The following is a 19,611-nucleotide window of genomic DNA, read 5'->3' as shown; positions in this document are numbered from 1 at the left end:
ACTCTAGATCAAAGGGCAGGGCCGCATTATGATTCTCTTCTGGGACTTAGACACCCCTCAGGGCAGAGGGAATTGCCCAAGGGTACTGGACCCATTGGAAGCGCATACCCTCCACCATTTTGGTCTGTTTCTTGATCCCTAGAGCAACTCTGTTCCTTGGAACATGGGACTTCGTTTGGTCATTTTTTTTCATCATTGTTTTCAGTCAGTTGTTAGCCTTCCACTCTCTTCTTGATATCAGATTCTCTTGATGATGACAACTAAGGAAAGAAAATTAGTGCAATGAAATGCCGGATATTGCTGTCACTGAAACGGGCATTTTAAGGAATGAGGAAGCTGGGATCCCCTGCCAGTGGAGAGTGCTTTCTGGTTCTCTTGCTCTTATAGGGATGAGTGTCTGCGATGTGCCAGGCACTGGGTATTCAGCAATCTTGAATATGACATGGTCTTTGACTTAGAGAAGCTTTCCTTAGTGGAAAATTCAAAAATACTCACCACTTCATACCTCACGTAATATCTTTTGTTGGAGCAAAATGCTTGCAGTGAAGGATCAGGCTTTAAGTCCTCTTTGTGCCTCTGAAAGCAGCCAGCATGGTTTGTGTCAAACATATGCTAAGTGCTCAGTGAATGTGTTGGATGAGTAAATATTGGTGACAACGATGATTTATGCTTAGGACCTGAATGACCTTTCAACCTATTCAAGGTCGTTGAAACAAGCATGGCCATTAATGAACCTTTCGACCTATCCAAGTTCATCGAAACAAGCATGGTCGTTTCGGCACCTTCTTTTTTAGAGTAGACTTTATTTATTTACTTATTTAGAGCAGTTTTAGGTTTATAGCACACCTGAGGGGCAGGCGCAGAGATTTTATATACGCCTTCTGCCCCCGCCCCCATGCACAGCCCCATAATGTTAATCCTTGTCAATATCCCCTGCGAGAGCCGTGCATTTGTTACAATGGATGGGCCTGTGTTGACATGGCACCGTCACCCAGAGTCCACAGTTTACTTAGGGTTCAGTCCTCGTGCTGTACATTCTCTGGACCTGGATAAATATAGAATGACCTGTGTCTCCCATTATGATATCATAAGAGTAGCCTTACTGCCCTCAAGTTTTTCTCTATGGTGTTTTCTCTAAGTTCTGTCAACTGGGTTATGAAGGAGCATTATCTAGACGAAGCATGGCCACTTATGCTAAATTTGTTTTCCTCGAAGGTTTCTTTACAAAAGGTATAAATTCATGAAAATGTGAACAGTTCAGATGATGTTGTTACCCAACAAGCTAGGGTTTTAAAAGCTCTGGTGTTTGGAGGATCTCAAAAATGATGATTGGTCAGTGAGGCCTTGCTGCATTGCTGTTGTCACATGCGATGGTGCTTTCTCTGTATTTTTTTTTTTTTTAATCGTGGAGTCCCAAGCTCCAATGGCCTCATCAGACTTTTCAGTAATGTCTTGTAATTTAAACTGTGTTTACCCATTCATTCATGTTCACCCCAAATTACTTTTCCTGTGAAGTAATGTCTGTAATTCTAATGTAAATTTTTGAGGGCATGGTTGTATAAAACATAATTTTCCCCTGCTAGTGCTAAGTATGTAGCGAGCATAACTATTTTTTGTAGCATTTGTCTTTGGCTAGAAAGGCAAGGCCAGCCCCTTGAGTGTGTGGGTCTGTTAAACAGAGTTCTGCATTGTCTTTTGCATCTAAATCACACCTATAAGTCATCATCTAGGAATTTCTAGGTTTTTTGAGGTGATTTTTTTTTTTTTTTGACCATGCCCAGAGCATATGGAAATTCTCAGGCCAGGGATCGAACCCGAGCCACTGCCGTGACAACAGCTTAAGCTGCCGCACTGCCAAGGACCTCCTCTAGTTTATTTTTTAAGAGGAACGAGAACTTGGAGAAACTTTGTGGCAACCATGTCTTTTTTTTTCTCCCCAATATTTATATTTGTCTTGCTTCTAGTCCTAATTCACTGTTGGTTTTTCTTAAGCTGCTGGACATTTTTAATCTTTCCAAAGAACCCAACTTAGTTTTCATAGAAGCAAGAACTTTTCCAGACTCCTATTTCGTCAGTTTTACATCACATTTAATTAAATGCAAAGATGAGAATGAGTCACACCTGCATGAAGAGTGGAGGAGAGCCCCAGCCTACTCTTGGTATGTGTGCAGACTTCGGTGATGGAGCTGAGTGAAGCAGGCACTCCTGAGAGGCCTCGGCCACTGTGTTTTTCCAAGAGAATGGAGATTGTTGGTTGATCTAGGAAGCTTTTGAAATGGACAGCAGTTGCAGGCACTCGGATTCTGTTGCTCTGTTGTAGTGCCTCTCCTTGGAGGGCAGTTTTGCCCTCAGGGGACATTTGGCAATGTCTGAAGACTTTTTTTTTTTCCCGAGGCTTTTTGGGGTTTTTTTTTTTGAGGGGGGAGGCACATCTGCAGTATATGGAAGTTCCCAGGCTAAGGGTTGAATCAGCCCCATAACTGCCAGCCTACGCCACAGCCACACAGCAACGTGGGATCTGAGCTCTCTGTGGACCTTCACTGCAGCTCATGCAACGCTGGCTCTTTAACCCGCTGATCGAGGTCAGGGATTGAACCCTCATCCTCATGGATACCAGTTGGGTTCTAAACCACTCATCCACAATGGGGACTGCCTGGAGACATTTTTTGCATTTTTTAAAGGTTTTTTGAAGTATAGTTGATTTACAATGTTGTGATAATTTCTGTTGCACAACAAAGTGAGTCAGTTATACATGCACATACATTCACTCTTTTTCAGATTCTTTCAGCACATAGATTATCACAGACTCTTGGGTAGAGTTCCCTGTGCTATCTATACACAGCAGGTCCCCACTGGCCATTTGATTGTCACAGCCTGGGGGGAGGGGTGGTACACAAATGGCATCATGTGGGTAGAGGCCACAATACTGCTAAACATCCCTAAGGCCCAGGACACCTGCTCCCAAGAAAGGATTTTGGGCCCAAAACATCATGATTGTGCCTAGACTGAGAAGTAACTGCTTTGCTGTAGTTTATATAGATTTATTATAATGTAGCTCCAACATAGTTTTAAAACAGACCAGGGGGAATTTCCCGTGGTTCATTGGGTTACGGATCCGGCATTGTCACTGCTGTGGCTCCTGGCACTGCTGAGGTACAAGATTTACCCCTGACCCAGGAACTTCCATGTGTTGTAGGTACAGCCAAAAAAAAAAAAAAAAAGATTCTAGGGGAACTCATAATATTAAAAGAGGTATAATCTGGAAGCAAAAATAAAGAGTTAAAGAAGGAAAGGTCATTGTGCCTTAATGGGATACTGGGATGCTGCTGTTGCCATGATCAAGTTCTAAATGCAGATCTGACCCTCAAGGTCAACAGGAAGATTAGAAAAATTCATCAATTCATTCCTTTCAAATTGAACAAATATTTGGGGAGTACTCCTTTAGGCTGGGCTCAAGGGACAAAATGATAAATAATAAAATAGAATAGAATAAAATTATATTTTTTATTTCTGTGGTGACACACAAGATGAAGGGGAGGGGAGCTTCTTAGCTGGGGGTGGGGCGCTACCCACACTTGCATACTGTTTCGTAAGAGAAATTTCTTATGCAGTCACTGAACTCTTAGAAGAGATGCATACATGGGAGGCCTTCAGCAGAGTTGTGGACAGTGCTTTCAACTGGTTTTCTAGAAGGAGCAGAAACATCCTGTCGAAAGCCAGCTTCTATATCAATACAAGCTGGGAGTTCCCATTGTGGCGCAGTGATTAATGAATCTGACTAGGAACCATGAGGTTGCAGGTTTGAGCCCTGGCCTTGCTCAGTGGGTTAAGGATCCGGCGTTGTCATGAGCTGTGATGTGGGTCACAGACGTGGCTCGGATCTGGCGTTGCTGTGGCTCTGGCATAGGCCGGCGGCTACAGCTCTGATCTGACCCCTAGCCTGGGAACCTCCATATGCCACAGGAGCGGCCCTAGAAAAGGCAAAAAGACAGAAAAAAACAAAGAAAGAAAAGCTGAAGGTTTAATATTATGTGGTTATCTGGGAGAGAATATTTCTGTAGGAGCATAAATCATCATCACTTATAATCTTAAGGCAGTATGGCTCTATGGGAACCAGCATGTCCCTGCGGCGCCCAGGTACTGTCCCACATTATAGGTCAGGGAGTTCTAGAGACCAGGAGGGCGTCCTTTGGATTGACAAGACGAGGATGTAAAGACAATGTGATGCTGAGATTCTTAATCCAGGGCTGACATGTTAGCTTTTGGAGATCCATGAACCATTTGTAATTGCACACCACATTTTTTGTGTGTACTTATGCGCATGTCCTTATTTTTTCTACATGAGGCATTTGTATCTTTAATAAGGTCGTTTTTCTTTTCCATCGTAGTTTTTTCAATCTTATTGAAATAGTTGATTTACAATGTTGTGTTAATTTCTGCTGAACAGCAAAGTGACTCAGTGATTCTTTTTCATATTCATTTCCATTATGGTTTATCACAGGCTATTGAATATACTTCCTTGTGCTGTACAGTAGGACCTTGCTGTCTATCTATTTCATACATAACTTTGTATCCGCTGATCCCAAATTCCTAATTTATCTCTCCCCTGCCAACCACCACTGTCCCTTTGATAACCATAAGTTGGTTTTCTGTGTCTATGCATCTGCTTCTGTTTTGTAAATAAGTTCATTTGTGTCATATTTTAGATTCCACATATAAATGATATCATATGATATTTGTCTTGGTCTGACTACTTCACTTAGTATGATAATCTCTAGGTCCGTCCATGTTGCTGAGAATGGCATTATTTCTTTTTTTTTTTTTTTGCTTTTTAGGTCCTCACCTTTGGCACATGGAGTTTCCCAGGCTAGGGGTCCACTTGGAGCTACAGCTGCCAGCCACAGCCACAGCCACATCAGATCTGAGCCACATCTGTGACCTCAGCTCACAGAAACGCCAGATCCTTAACCCACTGAGCGGTCCCAGGGATTGAACCCACAACCTCATGGTTCCTAGTTGGATTGTTTCCCCTGTGCCACTGTGGGGACTCCTATTTCATTCTTTTTTAGGGATGCGTAGTATTCCATTGTATATGTATACCAAATCTTAAGAGATTCTCAAAGGGATTCTTCTTACATGACATGAAGAAAATGACACATCACTGATCCTAAGAATTGTGATCTAAAGCCTTCTGCCTCAAGTTAAGCCCACCACCACTTTTGGAATATCTCAGCAGTAATCCCCCATCTCTTCCTCCTTCTTCTTGCTTCCCAGTCCTTCCAAGAAGACATCTGCAATCAAAAGATAAGCTACTGCAATTAGGAGGAGATTAGTTCTAAAGTATGTCTCTGTCACTCTTACTCATATGCTACAGAGCTTCCATCAGTGACCTATCATTTGTGCCATTTGAGTGATCATAGCACCTGCCTTTAACAATCCCGCCTGGTAGGACATTATAACAAAGAAATGAAAAACAGTCCTTTGCTGCTGAAAGAATTGCATTTTGTGGTGCACATTTCGTTCACAAACCTCAGGTGACAGAGATCACCAACACACCCTCAAAGGAATCTGCTCCTAAATGATTCTTGGAAAGAGGATACAGGTGCTTTGTTTAAGTGGAAAAGATCTAAAATGTGGCTTGGAATTCTTTTGTCTCCTATCTTCCTTCTGTACATTGTACATTTAAAAATGTTAGTGTCATCAACTCAGTTGAGCTCTATGGCCAGAAAGCAGAGGCGGGCATTTGCACATGTGTGAAATTTCCTTGGAAATTAACCCTGGAAACGCTTATAGGAATTAACCAGAAATGTGATTAGTCAATTTTAAATTTAGAAGCAGCTGCACGTACAGGATCTTCTGCACACATATGATAGCAAAATGCCTTGGGGCACTAGATTATGGCTTTATGAAACACATTTTTATAAGTTACCAAAATAAGCTAATTATGCTTATCTTCTTTTTCTTCCAGAGAGACAACCACAGAGTTAGCTGGAAGTCTACCAAGGTGAGCCGTGTGCTTTGCTTATTTTGTCCGTGAGTTCTGATACGCAGCCTGAAACGAGAACGGTATCCTCTTGGAGAGGTCCTCTTCGCTTGCTCTTCCTCATGTTAGACTTTGACCTTGTGCGTCACGGCGTGTAACTGCCAAAAACTGTGTATGAGAGTGTGTAAGTGAGGCGACAAAAGGTAATGGGAGCGATGCCCACATATGACTTAGAGAAATGATTCTCATTCCGTTGAAGTTACATCACATACCGCTGTAGGTATATTTGAGCTAAATTCTCCATAAATATGCCGTTCCTTTATTATATCCACAAATGTTGATGATCTAAAGATGCATCAAATTGTTTCTTCTTCATTATATCCACTGCGTTCAAGGATTTATAGATTCGTGAAAGAATTTTGAGCTTCCGCTCAAGAACTTCCGCCATAGTTTTGATGATAATATAAGTGCATTGAGGAGTTCCCATTGTGGCGCAGTGGAAATGAATCTGACTCGTATCCCTGAGGATGTGGGTTGGATCCCTGGCCTCACTCAGTGGGTTAGGGATCCGGTATTGCTGTGAGCTGTGGTGTAGGTCACCGACGCAGCTTGGATCCTGTGTTGCTGTGGCTCTGATGCAGGCCAGCAGCTGTAGCTCTGATTTGACCCTTAGCCTGGGAACTTCCATGTGCCTCAGGTGCGGCCCTAAAAAGCAAAAAAATAAAATAATAAAATACATAAATGCATTGGTAATCCATATCATCATTTAAATATATAGTTACTATCTCACCAGGAAAAAAAAAATCAATATGTAAATTATTCCATGTCTTGTATTTTGAATATCTTCTGTCACTATATGAGATGAGGTAATTAACGAAATGCAAATTATAGACAACTGGCCATCAAAAATGATTGCCACTATTTATTAGAAGAAAAAAAAGGAAGCAAAAATTCCTGGGCATCGCATCATACAGCACCTTGCGTTGGGCCAGAGTCCTTGAAGGCCCTCAGGTCTGTGAAGGAATGAATAGGGCCTAGGGTTTTGCCCAGGAACTGCTGGAAACAGAAATCAAGAGAATCCCAGAACCAGAAGAAGCACGTAGAGTGTGATAACGAACAGCATTAGGGAACAGGGGGAAGCACACATCCTCACCATCTGTCACGGTCGATAAGCACATTTGGTGGCTTTTTTTTTTTAATGTAAAGAAACTCTCTGCTTATAGAATCCTGATTCGTAGTGCCAAAAACCTGTTTACTGTGATCCAAATGTTTAAATGACTGTATGTCTTAATTCTTTGCATGACATCCCAAGGAAGCGTTTCAACCGGGTGCTGGTTTCCGGGGTTAAAAGCGTGCGGTCTGTGCTGGTGCACGTGTCCCCACTGAGTTGGCTTTCGTTGTGCTTTTACCCCCCCGGAGAGAGTCCACCATGGAGACCTGGGCCCCCCTCGTTTTCTGGCAGAGCAGGAGTTGTGTATCTGCTTGTGTTTGTGGTGAAGAAGTTAATCCCCAAATAATGGAATGAAGGATGACTTTGACCCTTTTCTAGAATGACTCGGGAGTGGGCCACCCCGGTGTTGTCAGATGAGACCTGCGCAGAGCTGTAATCAGGCAGATAAAAATTACTCCAATGTCTGAGAGATCTGGTGTGCACCCTGAATTCTATCAAGTAGAGTTCTGTTGTGAATACCAAGTGGCAATGCCCACATGCACCGCGAGTGATCTTCTGTTGTAGCTGGTTTATTACTAGAGGAAACCTGCTCTCTTCTTGAGCTGTGCAGGAGGTATTTTAGTATTGAGCCTACTTTGTTTTTTCCCCGGGAATTTGTGTTCCTGTAATATTGCATCACGTTGAAAATAAACATGACAACAATCCCATCCTACCTGCCGTTCACAGTCCTTGTCCTTCATGGCCCTAAAGGTGTGAGAGAGAATATGCCAGTTATTTCTCAGTTCTTCTTCTAAGGTAGCTTTAGGTTTTCTTTTGGCTTCCTCGAGGGGGGGTGCAGTGCAGGACATTATCCTTTGAGAATTATTTCCCTCCCTCACAGGAACCTGACGTCGTGTGACGATTGGATGATGAATGCTTTCGGTATACAGACTGTTTCTTCTGCTAGCGGGCATTTGTTTGTACAGTCTTGTAGAATTCAAGCAGGTGTTCAGCCTTCAGCCTTTTTTTTTTTTTTTTTTTTTGCAATTTCTTCAGCCTGTCACTGGGAGAGTGCAAACGAGGCCTGGAAAACCTTGGTGCATTTAGAACAAGGCACCTGTCATGACTCTTGTTTGTTTGTCTGCTAATGATGAGTGGGACATGACACTTGGGGGTTTTATCCTTTTAGTCATAAAAGCACGCTTATGCTGTGACATCTAGAAAAAGATGGAAAATTGCAATTCAGGCAACTGTTAACTAGTCCGAGGTGGCCGGAAAGGAAGACGGTGGCATGTTATGCTTTGGTTTTCCTTGACTTTGTCTTGAAATTTTCTGAAAGGCCATTTCCACATTGTGCACAAAAGTGAGGTATTTCAACTTTTTTTTTTTTATTTTTTAGGGTCACACCCACAGCATATGGAAGTTTCCAGGCTAGGGCTCCAATCTGAGCTGCAGCTGCGGCCTACACCACAGCCACAGCAACGCGGGATCCGAGCCATATCTGCCACCTACACCACACCTCTTGGCAATGGCAACTCAGATCTTCAACCCACTGAGCAAAGCCTGGGATTGAACCTGAGTCCTCATGGATACTGGTCAGGATTGTTACCACTGGGCCATCATGGGACCTCCCATCAACTTTAATTGCCTTATGTAGCCGGCCACTGGTTGATAATGTCCTGAGAAAAGGTGCAAATCATGCAGCAGTGGATTGTGTCTTGGTTGTTAAAAATGCATTGAAGTTGAGATGAGATGTATGTGCAAGGCGCTTGAACAGACACGGGTTTGTCTTTCCTTACTAATGATAACCTAAATGTGTTTTTGGATTCTTGCCTTTGCTGAAATTAAAGCCTGGTAATAATATGTCACCAGAAAAAAAAAAAAATAGATTCTATGAGCAATGTGCCTAAGCATTGTAATTACATTATAAATATTAAAACTAATGATCTTCTCAGGATTAAAACAAATATTAAACTGACTATATGTCTTACCCATGTTGTCCTCTTTGTCTTGAAGTATCCTGGAAAAGGGATATATAGGTCCATTTCTTAAGCTGTGAAAATGGTCATTTTTAATCTTACATGTAACTCCTCTCTTTTTTTTCTGTAGGAAATGGCAATTTAGCAAGCTTGACAATTGCTTTTTCCATTGCAAGCATGCCTTTTAAGAGCTTCTTTTAATAGGGAAAGGTGTTTAATTTAGGGAGATGTGTTTTAATTAAATCATGGTAAAACCCCAGTTGTTCAAATGGAATGGAGGCCCTGAATTAGTTATGGTAAGCTGGGCTTTTAATATAAAGAATGCCGATATAGACAGAAAAGTTTTTTGGGGGGATAGCAGAATAAAGATGTAAACAAGGTTTCTATTAACAGAGGTTGTGCTGTCATCCTGCAGTATTAGTGGCTGTTTTTGAAAAAGAGAGAGCGTTTTAATCCTTCAGACACAGTCTACTGTTTCTCCACATAAACGAAACAATATAGGAAATAAAGCTATTTAAGAGACCATAATAGAAGCATCTTAAGGTCCTCAGTAGAGATTCATAAGCAGTTTTTAAAGCACAACACCCAGAAGTCAGGATGCTCTTTGAGGAACTGAAGTATTAGTAAATGAAGCTTACCGTAACTAAAATATGAAGAAGGTGCCATCTTTTACTAGATTTTAGCAGAAATCAGTGGAGGTATGGGCCCAAGATGAAAGTTATGAAAGAAAAACTTAACTGATTTCTTCTGCTTTAATCCAGTACCTTGATCTTTTTTCTGTGTCTCTTCTGAGAGGGTCAGGAAATGCAAGTAGTCAGGGGAGCAGTGGAACCCCCAGTGCTCAGAACGTCGCTAGACACCAGAGGACTCTCGCTTGAGATCCTCTACCAAGAAGTTAGAACTGCTTGGTTTGTGTGACTCTCAGAGATAAAAGACATGACATGGCAGTTTCACTTATGGAATTTGGGTCTTCAGTTATTGGTCTCTGTTATCTGAAAATTGAGCTCAACGGATTCTAGGTAGTGGAAAGGCAAGACTGAACCTTCTGATTGGCCACATTTCTCAGTCCTGGGTGCGAGACTAGTCTGGTAGCAGCAAAGGGGAAATTTGGAAACAAAGAGAATCAAAGCCATTTCTGCCAGCTCAGCTCACCACTTGTGTTCTGTAGGTTTTCAGTTAGATGTTCAGTCCCCTGTCATCTAAGTCCAAGGGCTTGGGTAAATAACAGATTCTCATACTTCTCCTTGTCCTCAATCAGGATGCTATCTTCTGAAAGACCTTTCAAAATTAGAAGATGAGACTGTTGGTGACACCAAAAGCAAGGGCAACAAAAGAGAAAGTAAACAAATGGGACCATATCACACTAAAGAGCTTTGGCACAGCACAGAAAACCCATCAACGAAATGAAAAGGCAGCCTATGGAATGGGAGAAAATATTTGCAAATTATATGTCTAGTAAGGGCTTAATATCCAAAATATGTAAAGAACGCACACAATTCAATAGCAAAAAAAAAAAAAATCCAACAGTCTGATTTTAAAAATGGGCAGAGGACCTGAATAGACATTTTTCCAAAGAGAACATACAGATGGCCAACAGGGACATGAAAAGGTGCATGATATCACTAGTCATCACGGAAGTGCAAACCAAGACCACAGTAAGGTATCACCTCATACCTGTTAGAATGGCTGTCATCAAAAAGACAAGAGACAGCAAGTGTTGGGGGTGGTGGATGTGCACTGTTGGGGGGGAATATAAATTGGTGCGGTACTGTGGAAAACAGTATGGAGGTTCCTCAAAAAGTTAAAGATAGAAATGCTGTATGATCCGGCATTACAACTTCCGGGTATGTATCCAAAGGAAATGAAGACTGGATCTCAAAAAAGATATCCACATCCTCATGTTCTTTGCAGCAGTATTCATACTAGCCATGACATGAAACGACCTAAGTGTCTGTCGGTGGATGAGTGAATAAAGAAGTTATGTTGTTGGAGTTCCCATCTCGGCGCAGTGGCTAACGAATCCGACTAGGAACCGTGAGGTTGCGGGTTCCATCCCTGCCCTTGCTCAGTGGGTTGACGATCCGGCGTTGCCATGAGCTGTGGTGTAGGTTGCAGACGTGGCTCAGATCCCGTATTGCTGTGGCTCTGGCGTAGGCCGGTGGCTACAGCTCTGATTGGACCCCTAGCCTGGGAACCCCTATATGCCACGGGAGCAGCCTTAGAAAAGTCAAAAAGACAAAAAAAAAAAAGTTATGGTGTATACATACACTGGAGTGTTATTTGGCTATGAGAAGGGAGGAATTCTGCCATTTGTGACAATACGGATAGACCTTGAGGGCATTATACTAAGTGAAGAAGGCCAGACAGAGAAAGACAAATACTGCATGATATCACTTATATGTGGACTCTTTAAAAAAAATTCAAACATGTAGAAACAGAGTAGAAAAGTGGTTGCCATGGCCCAGGGGCTGGAAGAAATAGGGAAAAAATGTTGATATTTCCAAGTCAACCTCTTGCTAAGTAATCTAGAACTGATGAACATTTCCTATCTTATTTATAACCCCCAAGAAAGAATAATTTTCCCAACTTCCTGGGATCCAGATAGGGTGCAGTTCAATATGTACAACATCCATTATTTATTCATTCATTCAGTAAAGAAGCATTGAACACTAGCTGAACGCCAAGAGTGGTTATAGACTGCATGGGAGGAAACAAGCTGGTCCTCCTCTCTCCTCCTGGGTGGTGTAGTCTAGTGTCGCAGGTACAGGACAGTACAGTGTTAGGTGGAAGTTGCTTCATGCCATGAGAAAGGTATAAAGACATAGCTAATAAAAGGCACTAGGGATTTCACCAACAAGATGGACCACTTCTGATTGGGAGAAGCAAGAACAGCATCGTGAGTCAGCCTTCTGAGCAGGTTTACCGATGGGTCAGGTCTGACCATGCGGCAGTGGACAGGGCTGTGCACTCCACACAGAGAGAATGTCATCACCGGGGGGAGGCGTGCAGGGAAATGTGTACAGGGAACAGGAAGTAGTGCCATCTTGTTGGATGGAATGTGAACCAAGAGGAGGTCTGTGGAAGTTGACTGGTTGATGTGAAGGGTGTAGACACCCGTCGAAGGGGCTGTTATTCTCTTTGATGCTGTTCATCCAGGAGATGTTCTAAGTAGTTGCTTAAGAGGAGTCATCTGGGCAAACTTATGGAAAGGATTTGGGGAAAGAATAAAAAGGGCTGAAGTTCTCCACATAGAACCCCACAGTACTCCCAGACCTTAAAACTCCTAGAGCTTCCCTCTCTCAGATGCACGATTTGTCTAACAATGAAAAACAAGCCCTCTGGCCAAAGTGTTTTCCAAACCTTACACTGCCCAGCTTCCTGCTTCCAGCACCCACCATCATACTGCACACCTACTCTGAGGCCTCAGCTGCAGTTGGTAAGATGTATTCTTTCTTCTTCCCTGCCCCAATCCCAGCTTCCAACTTTTTACAGTGTATCCCCCACTCATAGTCTGTGGCTGAATTCTTTCCTACCTAAATCTTTCTTTTACAATATCTTTATTATTTTTTCCCAGGTTGAATCCATTTAATAAAAGACATTATAGCTGTATCCAGATGGAAAATGAAGATTGAGTTTGTAGCTATAGTTCAAGAGGTCTGAGAAGACCCAAGCTTAATGTGGTATCCTGGTGTATTCTCTCTTTTTCCTCTGCCATCCTTAGCATGTTGGGCATGGTGTGCCTCATGCTCACAAATGACTGCCATAGCTCCAGCTATCACATGAAGACAGGACCACATCCAGTGAAGAACGGCATTTTTCTCTCATGTATTTCTGTATTAGAGAAGAATTTCTTGCCCATGCCTAAGCTCTTAGGGAGGGGAAATCGGGTTTCTGGTATTTGCAGCCCTTATAGTGAGAGACATATTCTGTCATCAGGGAGGAAGGAAGGAATCATAGTAAGGGGAAAATGGCTTTACACACTTAAGGAATGGACTCTGCCACAAGAACTCTTCTCTGACTTAATCCTCAGCCTATTCCAGCTGGGCTTCTGACCCTTCCATTTTACTAAACTGGCCTGGTCAAGGTCAACAGCAATTTCCATCTAGCAGTGGCCATTTATCTGTTCTTTTATTTGGTCACTTGGCTGCACTCAGAGTAAGGACATCTTCCTCTCCATGAAACACCTTCCTAGTTTCTGGAACACCAAACTCTCAAAGTTTTCTCCCTCGCTCACTGGCCATCCTATCCCAGTCTGTCTGCCCATGCTTCCTCCTCTGCTGGACTCTACATGCTGAGCTGCCCGGGGCTTCCCTAGCACTGTGTCATTGATATTTGAGTTAACTGAGGATTTTTAGACATTCTCCACTAAGTAGGAAACACCGAGATCCCACCATTCTTCATTGTTTTTCCCCACCATCTTGCAGTGCCTAGAACATAGTAGGCTCTTTATAAATACTTACATCAGTCTTTGAGTGAATAGATCTTTGACTGAATGCATAAAAGCTTGAATTTGAAGTGCCCTCATCTGCTGGGGCTGCTAAAACAAAATACTGTAGAGGGGTGACTTAGCATTTATTTCTCACAGTTCTGGAAACTGGAAATTTCAAGATCAAGGCGCTGGCAGATTCAGCATCTGGGTGAGGACCAGTGGCCTGGTTTTTTGTCTGCTGCCTTCTTTCTGTATCCTTACCTGGCAGAGGGGAGGGGATGCAGGGAGAAGGGGAGAAGGAGCTAGCTCTCTGGTCTCTTCTTACGAGGGCACTAATTCCTCCTGAGGACCCCACCCCAGTGACCTCATCTAAACCTAATCACCACCCAAAGGCCCCACCTCCTAATTCCATCACACTGGGCAGCAGGGCTTCAACATATGAATTATGGAGGGACATAAACATTCAGTCTGTAGGAGGAAGCGAGGGAGGAAGCATCCAAAAAAACCTCCCAGAGTCCAGTCTTAGAAAAGAGGAGTTCGCCTTCTACCACCCTGCCCACTCTGCTCACTGCAGCGTACTTTTGGCACCCAGAAAAATACATCTATCTTATTGGCTGGGAAGTTACTAATCTAAATGTTACTGTTATCAAGCTGTTCAGGGTGGTTGCTCTTGAGTCTATGTTAGCCTAGAGGTTGAGAGATTGGGCTTTGGACTCCCACAGGCTCACGTACATGTCTGCTGTTTTTTAATTGTGTGACCTCAAGCAAGTTAGTTAATATCCCTGTCTCAGTTTTTCATTTGAAATTTTGGAAAAATGATGGTACCCCCCCATCGTGTCGCTGTGAAATGAGGCTCCATAGAAAGTACTTAGCCTGGTACCCAGGGAATAATCGAAACATGGCGGCTCTTAGAGTGGTTCATGCAAAGGTAGCTTTGTGCTCATTATTTTTACCCGCACTTGGGTGGAGCCCCTATCTCACAGGGATTCTGTGTTGCATCATGAGGAGAAGCCCGGTGAAGTAGTTCAGCACAGACGCTCTAGAGACCAACTTCAGCCGAGTGTTCAAGTCCCCAGTCAGCCCTTTCCTAGTTCTGTGATCTTGGGTGAATTTCTTTACCTCTGTGTGCCTCATTTCCTTTATTTGTAAATTGGGGTCATAATTAGGACCACTTGTTCTGAGAAAGAAATGAAGCAAAAGATGTGAAGTGCTCAAAAGAGTGCTTACTTTGTCATTATAGGGAAATTACGGTTGCATGCTAGTAGACATTGGTGATGGGGAATGAAGGAATATCCAGCCATCGGCTGTAGAAACCTCTAGTACAGACATTAATTATTCAGTGGCTGGATATTTTGCCTTTCTATGGAGGGTTATTGATCTAAAGCAGAATACCCCAAGTATTAAAGGTAAAATTCCCTTGACCTTGCTATAAATACATGAACATAACAATTACCCAAAGAAAGTAGATGTGCAAATAGTGGCCGTCCATCTTGGGCAGCTCTATCAGGAACATGGTTTTCATTAATTCTCTAAATAACCCAAATCAAAACATTTCATTCTTCATAGATGTATATAAGAGCCCATAGTGACTGAATTAAATTACACTTGTTTTATAATATAGTGTTCTGATGTGTAACAGACTATCAAAGGAAAGATCTTTACAAGGAAAACTTTAGAATATTGTTCAGATACTCAGTGCATGACCTATTTAAACAGCTCAGATTCTTCTTGTTGTAGACTGCATAATTAAATTTTAAATGGAACATGATAAAGAAATTATACTGGTGATCTCCAGAGATTTTGAGACCCTATTTGGCTCTTTATAAGAGTATAGCAAAGGCATACTTTAAAATTTAATAAAGGCCTGCCCTAATTTTTTTTTCCCCTCTTAGATTTTTCTTTATCTGCTCAGGAATTCAAAGCTATGTTATGTTATCCACAAGTGTTACCTGCAATAAATGACCAAAATAAAAATTCTTAAAAGCCCATTTATCCCAATTTGAGAATTCCATTATGTGTGCGCCAGAGCTTTTGTGTAGCCATTGAACTCCTTGAAGATAAAACCTGCCATTTCCTGAATTTGTCACTGTAGAGAACTGGGGTTTTATTCATTCTGTTTGTGGAAGCATTCATATCTTTGGAGCTTCTGGAGCAAAGGGGTAGAAAATGGATTCTGTGAAAGATATAATTTTGCAATTAGAATTCCTTATTTGCTCTGTAGAAGTTGCCCTTCTTGAGAGGGTTAAAGGGAACACACACACACACACACACACACACACACAGAGCCTGTTGGAAGAAGAGCTAATGCAGAGGAAGAGAAAATTCTTCAGTGGAACATCCTCAGAGGTATTGGAGCCTCTTGGGTAAAGAATTTTGTTTCATAACCTTCCATCATTCATTATCTTTTGGATTTAAAGAAATGCTGCCAAGATAAAAGTATATGTTAAATAAGTTTTTCTCATATTTACTTAAAACTGTCTTGTTGTATAAAGCATCTTAGGAGAAAGGCTTCTGTCTTCCTTGAAGGATTTCAGATGTTGCTGTCCACTGAGCTTTGACAAAACACCAGGTGGGAGCGTTTCTCTTCCCACGCAGGGTTGGTTTGGTTTTCATTATACCTTAAACAGTTGCCTCTGTCAGCGTTTGGAATGTTCAAGCTACCGAGATCCTGCAAATTAATAAAATTCATTCTCATTTATCCCTACATATTTTTAAACCCTGTAAACCTTTCTTTTCAGATTAGGTTTTGTAAATGTGTCTATTATGTATTTCCCTTTGCCTTCTTTCTGGCAAATACACAGCTTTCCTTTGGGCCCAAGTCACTCAAGCATCCGATGTTGTTTTCAGGTTTTCAAATAAGCAATATTAAACTCACATAACACTATATAAAACCAAACTGAGGCAGTGACACAAGCCAGCAGAGAAAATAAATTCACCGTTTAGCCTGACTGTTCATCCTTAACCCTGTCGTTGTCATGCTTTTGGTGGGGGAGGAAGGATGAAGCTCAAGGAGTAATGCTGAGCTCCAGAAAGGATGCTAAAGAGAAATCCATACTGGGAGCTTGATTATCCAGTGTGTGGGCAGGAATTCTGCTTTACTGACACACTGCCACGAACGAGACCCTCCCTCTGCCAGATTCAGGCCTGTGGAACTCAGGGAGCATCTATAAGAGTGACACCTGGTGGCTGGTCACTCATTGTAATGTGCCAGGTTCCCCTTCCAAAGCGAAGGGAGGGGGGGGTCATTCCCAAATTAGGCTTTCAGTGCCATAGGTTTCTGTGGATGGTGTGCGATTAAAAAAAAAAAAAAAAAAGCACACATTTAAGTGAATAATAAAGATGCTTATGGACATAATAAATAATGAAAGTTTAAAATTAATCTGTTGACTCAGAGAGGACAGACTTGTGCCTGCCAAGGAGGGGGTGGGGGAGGGTTGGATTGGAAGTTTGGGATTAGCCGATGCCAACTATGACTTATAGGATGGATAAAGAGCCAGGACCTACTGTACACCACAGGGAACTATCTATACTCAATATCCTGCTGTAAACCATAATGGAAAAAAATGTGAAAAAGGATATTTATACATATGCATGTATGTATATCTGAATCACTTTGCTGTTCAGTAGAAACTAACACTGTACTTCAATGAAATAAATTTAAAAAAATTAATCTGTTGCTATGAACAACATCATTGCCAGCTGACTCACAGAGCACTTACATGAGCGAGGAGATGTATGATGAGCCTTCCTTTTAAGGACCAACAGTCTAAAGGCAGAAATCTGATTTGTGGTGGGAGGAAGTCCGTTCCTGACTAGCTAACATCAGTCACAGGATGAGATGAAAACATTTCTCTTGAGCCCATTAAATATCATATACATTGGCCAACCCTTTAAGTTCGGAGGGGAGAGAGACAACGTTTTTTGGTAGGCCAGTTCGAAAAACATCACCACAGTGGATTCAGATCTTTTGGGAAAAGAAATGGCAGGGACAAAGCAAAGAGCAAGGAAAATGGAGTTTTGAAATAGGGATTCAGCCAGCTGGATTCAGCCAGATGGTTTGTTGAGAAAATAATGAAATATGAGATTAGAAATGTAGGTGGAAGCCAGCTTGTACGCCTTAAAGGGATAGAAGTTTCCTCTGGGTTTGCTTTTCTTTTCTCAGTAGGCCATTGGAGGGGTTGGACAAGGATGAATGTTCGATTCAAAGAGCGTGTGAGCAAGGGGATTCTGATGGTCTCCTGCGAAATGTGTTATTCCAGAAAGAGCGACACCGACCCATCCAGTCCATGAGGAGCAGGACCAAGACCATGTTATTCATCTCTTTCATCCTCAGCACCTAGGATGAAGCACAAACTGGGAAATAAGGATTTCCCGGATAGTTCAAATGAGGATGGGAAATGCATGAACTAGATTGGTCTTTGTAGAAAGAAAATAAAGCAAGGGTCGGAGTTCCTGTCATGGCCCAGCAGTTAGCAAACCCGACTAGCATCCATGACGACACCAGTTCGATCCCTGGCATTGCCATGAGCTGTGGTATAGGTCACAGATGCGGCTCAGATCTGATGTGGCTGTGGCTGTGGCGTAGGCTGGCAGCTGTAGCTCTAATTGGACCCCTCGCCTGGGAATCTCCATGTGCCACGGGTACAGCCCTAAAAAGACAAAAATATATATATATATATATTGGGGAAAAAAAAAAAACAAATCACTATCATTTGCCTAAACTCAGGCAAGGAAGGAGAAGTTTCTAGTTTGTCAAGTTTCCAGTTTGGGAACGTCGTTTGGTGTCACCCACAAAAGCCAGTGAGGGAGGCCTGGAGGAGGCTTGTTGGGAAACATGGGGTTAGAAAGAGGGTTGTTTTATACTGAGTTTGGGATAAAGGCCAGATATTTAGAGGAGCATTTCTGGTAAAGGCTGAAGGACACCAGCGGATGTGGAGCTGGAGATTTGAGAGTTTAGTAAACGCATCTTGGGAGTTGCTTGCATGGAAGTTTAGTAAAAGTCATTTTGTACACACTTGGGTCTTGCCGTTGTCTGTCCTAGTGACATCCTTTGCCAAATGAGGCAAGATGCAGATCTGATCTGGAGCCCTTGAGGACAAATAATGTTGAAGCAGAGGTAAGTGTAATACTCAAATGGCTTCTCATTCATTCTGGCAGTTTCTCAAGAGAATGAAGAAAGGAAGGGCTCTGGGCTGACTTATGTGTAGACTGTGCTTCCTCTTTAAATGCCCACCTCAACTGCCATCTTGTTCCTGACACTCACTATGAAAATTTGGTACCTGGCACTGCTGGAAGGGTTCTGTTGGCAGCAGAATCCAGTATGCTGCCTGCTCTCATTTGGCCTTTCTTCATCTTGGCCTGGTACTTCTTAGCTAATTCCATCATGTCTGCAGTTTCATCTTTTCTGGGTTCTTGCCTGAAGCTCTGGCAGTTGACTGGGTTCAGTTGAGAAAGTCTTATCCAAGTTCAACTTTCACGATGCAAGAGTTTCTCTTTCATACCAGGGGGGACTGAAATCCATGCTAAAGGCAACATTTTAGCCATTCATTTTGTAACCTAATTGCAGCATTGCCTAAATGTTATAAATTAAAATTTTCTATAAAAGAGCAGAAATTGTTTAGGGATGCTTTGGGACAACTTTAGGGACACCAGTTAAGGGAAAATAGGTCACAAAGGCGAGCCGGTAGCTGGTATGGCCCAGCAGCCCAGGGGCTGTTGAATCTTGTCGATTTCAAATTGTGTTTGTGAAATGTGTGTGACCATTCGAACATCATCCAGAGATGCTTGTGAGGGTGAAAAAGCTGTGTTGCAGTTTTGAGCTTGAGTAAAGGACAATCATGCTTTAGAAAATTGGGACATGAAACTCTATGAAAGGAACTGAGGACGAGAGAGCAAGATAAAGTCAGAGCAGTTGTGGATTCTCAGCCCTGTGACTGCAGACATTTCTTTCATATTTTTTCCTTCTCTCTTGCTCTTCCAAGCTCTCAGTGGATCCTTTTCCTTCTCTGATGTGTGCGTGCACCGTACTTGACTTTGGTGAAGCAGAAAGCAGTAAAAGCAGGAATAAGAC

The 19,611-nt window shown here is 42.4% G+C and overlaps 1 protein-coding gene across 1 annotated transcript in view; it reads left to right on the top strand.

Annotated features, from left to right (window-relative positions):
• CELF2 (CUGBP Elav-like family member 2) overlaps positions 1-19,611 on the top strand; it is a 549,068-nt gene that overhangs the window by 125,207 nt on the left and 404,250 nt on the right. Inside the window, exon 2 of the mRNA XM_047755102.1 lies at positions 5,969-6,004. Within this exon, the coding sequence (XP_047611058.1) occupies positions 5,969-6,004 (36 nt within the window). The remainder of the gene's footprint in view (positions 1-5,968; positions 6,005-19,611) is intronic.

Source organism: Phacochoerus africanus, chromosome 12, assembly GCF_016906955.1.
Source record: "Phacochoerus africanus isolate WHEZ1 chromosome 12, ROS_Pafr_v1, whole genome shotgun sequence".
Classification (NCBI taxonomy): Eukaryota; Metazoa; Chordata; class Mammalia; order Artiodactyla; family Suidae; genus Phacochoerus; species Phacochoerus africanus.
Note: the sequence above shows the minus strand (reverse complement) of the source record. Positions and strands in the feature narration are given on the sequence as shown.